General features: G+C 51.4%; 1 protein-coding gene and 1 long non-coding RNA gene across 2 annotated transcripts; both read right to left on the bottom strand.

The window, feature by feature from the left end:
* Nucleotides 1-1,773: 1,773 nt before the first annotated feature.
* On the bottom strand, nt 1,774-3,010 carry LOC120923263. Its single transcript, XR_005745821.1, has 2 exons — nt 2,767-3,010; nt 1,774-2,727 (listed from the first exon to the last, which is right to left on the bottom strand). It is a non-coding gene; the product is annotated as an uncharacterized LOC120923263 (long non-coding RNA).
* A 794-nt stretch (nt 3,011-3,804) lies between these two features.
* Nucleotides 3,805-4,311, bottom strand: LBH (LBH regulator of WNT signaling pathway; the record flags this gene model as incomplete). The annotated part of the gene is given in 1 exon segment (XM_040334934.1): nt 3,805-4,311. A coding segment is annotated over 1 exon segment (190 nt), but the record flags the coding sequence as incomplete, so codon positions are not given.
* Nucleotides 4,312-4,947: the final 636 nt, after the last annotated feature.

Here is a 4,947-nt window from a genome sequence, read left to right as displayed (position 1 = left end):
GTGACCTCAGAGCTGACACTTTGTGTGTACAGACGGGGGGGGGCCTGGCATGCCGTGCAGCACACAATAGCGGCCCGTGATTGATGGGCCGGGATGGGCAGCCGCATACCAGTTCCCCGGCATTGCTGGGCTGATGAGAAGCAGACTGACAGGCGGGAAAGGGAAGGCGGCCGCTCCACCAAGAAAACAAATCCACAAACGTCTCTTGGAAAGCAATTTCAAACTTTATTTACAAAAAAATGTCACAGTGACAAAAAAGTTTATTTGAAAAACAAAAAACAAAGCAAAGCTTCTCCCTGAGCCTGAAAATGACAGAAATATATTTGTATTCTATATTACAAGCGAGCGGAACCGAGATCGGCAAACAATGCGACCAATCCGAAAATACCAACCTTCCCGTACTCTGCCCTCCCCAGAGGGCGGCCGATGCTCAGTGCGGGCCAGAGAGACCAGGGCCACCCAACTGTGTGCCGAGGGCCACCCGCCACGCCCATTTGTACATCGAGGGCCACCCAACTGCGTGTCTCAAGGGCCACCCACCGCACCCATTTATAACGAGGGCCACCCAACTGTGCGCCGAGGGCCACCCAACTGTGTGCCGAGGGCCACCCGCCACGCCCATTTGTACATCGAGGGCCACCCAACTGCGTGTCTCAAGGGCCACCCACCGCACCCATTTATAACGAGGGCCACCCAACTGTGCGCCGAGGGCCACCCAACTGTGCGCCGAGGGCCACCCAACTGCGTGTCTCGAGGGCCACCCACCGCACCCATTTATAACGAGGGCCACCCAACTGTGCGCCGAGGGCCACCCAACTGTGCGCCGAGGGCGACCCAACTGCGTGTCTCGAGGGCCACCCACCACACCCCATTTGTATATCGAGGGCCACCCCATTTGTATATCGAGGGCCACCCAACTGCGTGTCACGGGCCACCCAACTGCGTGTCATGGGCCACCCGCCACACCCATTTGTATATCAAGGGCCACCCACCACACCCATTTGTATATCAAGGGCCACCCGCCACACCCATTTGTATATTGAGGGCCACCCACCACACCCATTTGTATATCGAGGGCCACCCAACTGCGTGTCATGGGCCACCCACCACACCCATTTGTGCATCAAGCGCCACCCAACTGCGTGTCTCGAGGGCCACCCAACTGCGTGTCATGGGCCACCCAACTGTCTCGAGGGCCACCCATTTGTATATCGAGGGCCACCCAACTGCGTGTCATGGGCCACCCATTTGTGTATCGAGGGCCACCCGCCACACCCATTTGCATATCGAAGGCCACCCAATTGTGTGTCGAGCCACCCGCTGCACCCATTTCCGTCTAGGGGGCCACCCAACTGCGTGTCTCGAGGGCCACCCAACTGCGTGTCTCGAGGGCCACCCACCACACCCATCTGTACATCGAGGGCCACCCGCCACACCCATCTGTACATCGAGGGCCACCCGCCACATCCATTTGCATATCGAAGGCCACCCAATTGTGTGTCGAGAGCCACCCGCTGCACCCATTTGCGTCTCGGGGGCCACCCCGCCGTACCCATTTGCGTCTCGGGGACCACCCCGCCGCACCCAAAACACCTAACACTGAAAACATCCCAAAATAAAACAAAACAAAAAACACAAAAAAAAAACCACAAGATCACAACACAAAACCCTGGAGATGGATCAGCTGGTGACGAAGACGGGATTCCTAGAAATTAGACCTTCTCCACGGACGGGTCACATGCGCCACGAGCGAGACACAGACACGGAAAAAGCTTTACATTCGAAGCACAGACAATTTTATTGCTCTATATCTGGAAAATAAAAACATTTCTAGAAAAAGACGCACGGGAACACTGAACCATCTAATGTGCGTTGGCGATCTTTCCTCCGCAGCCACCAGCGATTTTTAAAATTGGGTATTTTTTTTTTTCTTCAATTCAAAAGGACAGAAAAAAACAAACAGAGGAAGCTTTAAATAGAAGGCCGGCTCTGATGGGCACCGGGGGGGAGGGGGGTCTTGTGAAAGGGGGGAGGGGGTCTTGTGAAAGGCATTTTTTCGTGGAGTGAATGTGGAACTTTGTTGAAAAGGACCGGATGAGTTTATTTTTAGACCTGTCATGATTTATCAGATTCATCCGCCGGGGCCTGAGAGCGAGACGAGGGAAGAGGGTTCTTTTATGGGCAAAACAATGGCAGACCCTGAATGGGCTTCAGGACACGGCTGACTGAACGCGGAAAATATTGTGTCTCGTGGCGGATTTAAGTGACTGCCGCCTTCAAAGAGCGCAATACGTGAGGAGGACCTGCGCTTCGGAAAGTGAAGCTAAATGCACATCAAAGTAGAGAGACATAAAAACCACCGCCCCCCGTCCCCCCCACCACCAATCCAAGTCAAACGTGAACAGTGAATGGCTGCCCCCCATCAATCTGTTCTGGCATGCTCAGGTCTATGGCGTGGCCACCAACCCAAACCGGTGCATGCCAAGGGCTGTGGACTTTCCAAAACCAACACCAATCACCCACCCAATACCATCATCCTGATACATTTCCACTCTCACTATTTAGATGTGGCGTCATAAGCAGGAAAGTGATCCAAAGGACCTTCAGCAAACCACCACGGGAGGGGCAAATCCAACTTACACAGCCTCTAAGGCGGCAGATAAAGTGCACCACCCCAATCCATTTTATGGAAACCCTCCATGGAGGTATGGGAGAGATGGCACCACCCTAATCCATTTCATGGAGGTATAGGAGAGATGGCACCACCCTAATCCATTTCATGGAAACCCTCCATGGAGGTATGGGAGAGATGGCACCACCCCAATCCATTACATGGAGGTATGGGAGAGATGGCACCACCCCAATCCATTTCATGAACACCATCCATGGGAGGTATGGGAGAGATGGCACCACGCCAATCCATTTCATGGACACCCTCTATGGAGGTATGGGAGAGATGGCACCACCCCAATCCATTTCATGGAGGTATAGGAGAGATGGCACCACCCAATCCATTTCATAGAGGTATAGGAGAGATGGCACCACCCCAATCCATTTCATGGAGGTATGGGAGAGATGGCACCACCCCAATCCATTTCATGGAGGTATAGGAGAGATGGCACCACCCCAATCCATTTCATGGAGGTATAGGAGAGATGGCACCACCCCAATCCATTTCATGGAGGTATAGGAGAGATGGCACCACCTCAATCCATTTCATGAACACCCTCCATGGAGGTACCAGAAATGTCTTACGGCTTTTACACCAGACTTAATCTTTAAGAGGAAGGACAATTGGTGCAGTGACGAGGAGGATTTCTGGTAGGTTGATTTAAAATTAAAAAAGGGTGGGGGGGGGGAATTAGAACCAGCTGAAAATTTGTGGATACCCATTTTTTTTTAGGTAGGAAGCCCCGAGTCCAGTTGGATTCTACATGGTTCAGACCTAGTGGCTACTTCACCAGAAAAATTCTCAAAAAAAGGATAGGTCATCCTAAAAAAATTGGTCTATGATGCTTGGATGTTGGGAAGGGTCTCTAGACTGCCGAGTTACACCGTACAGGAGACAACTACGTAACAATGCATTCCCGTACACCGATGAACAACGGCCATCGACACAGACAAGATTTCCACTACTTAGCCATTTACAGAGAAGATACAACACTTATTGATGCCAACACCACCGAGTGGAGCCACGGGGCACAGCCAGTCCACTTTGGTTAAGGAGACTAATGGACATCGGACTCTAAGCAGTCTTTCTGGATCTCACGGACTAACATTCAGGTGAAGGAGACGACCGGTTGGACTAGTTCCTGGCCTTCCATACGCATTCCATCTTCAGTTGTCTCAGCAACTCGAAGGAACATCACTGGTGTTCTAGGCTCGGGAAACGACTCCACATAGTAATCTCTAAAGAAAAGAAAGCAAAAACACTTCTTCCAGATCCGTGCGTTTTCATGGGATTCCTCCACAAAAAGTTCAAAGAAAAATGAAAAAAGTCTCACAGGTGCATTTGTTTGGAATTTGTACTCAAGAAAATTCTTTAACAAATTCCTAGTCGAGCCACAAGATTGACTTCACTGCCAAATGGGAAAGTATTTATTCTGTTGCCAGAAGAGGAGTTACTGCTCCTTGTTCTCCTGTGTCGGGTCGCAGCCGGATTGCTTCTCCTCCTCCACCAGGAACTCCTCCGGGGGCCATCGCAGCTCCCCGCTCTCCACGTCCCCCTCTGTGGGCTCCACCACAATGGAGGGGAGTCTGTCCTTGAGTTTGCAGCAGCGCTCAAAGTCTGAAGGATCTGGGAAGATCTGAAAGAAAGAAGACAAAAGATATGAGACCTCGTCGTTCATCGGAAGAACTCGATGCCAATTCAATCTCTGCATCCGAAAAAATTCAAAGAGCCAAATCAGAAGTCGTAATATTGGATGGATCATCAAGTTACCGATTGTGCTCTCAGACCTAAAAACCAGCACCACCTACGGGGGCAAATCAGTCAACATCGTCATAGGAAACATCCAACATTCTAAAGGCAATGTACACACCTGACATACATGGGAGACATTTGTAGGAAGGTCAAAACCAGCCACTCATTTTCAACACGGAGGAACCCTTAAAATATCTTTACCGTCAGGGAACCCCTGCTAATAAATTATACACACACACACACACACCTCATGATACAATAGCGCAGAGGTAGGCAACCTCAGCCCTCCAGCTGTTTTGAAACTAAAAGTCCCATGAGACATTGCAAGACCCCGACAATCACAGGCATGACTCCTAGAGCCAGAGGCATGATGGGATTTGTAGTTTCAAAACAGCTGGAGGGCTGAGGTTGCACGCCCCCTACATTGGGGAGTCTCAGGGCGAAGGACGCCCCCTACATTGGGGAGTCTCAGGGCGAAGGACGCCCCCTACATTGGGGAAGTCTCAGGGCGAAGGACGCCCCCT

This window comes from Rana temporaria, unplaced genomic scaffold (assembly GCF_905171775.1).
Source record: "Rana temporaria unplaced genomic scaffold, aRanTem1.1, whole genome shotgun sequence".
In the NCBI taxonomy this organism is placed as follows: Eukaryota; Metazoa; Chordata; class Amphibia; order Anura; family Ranidae; genus Rana; species Rana temporaria.
This window is presented reverse-complemented; position numbering and strand designations above follow the sequence as displayed.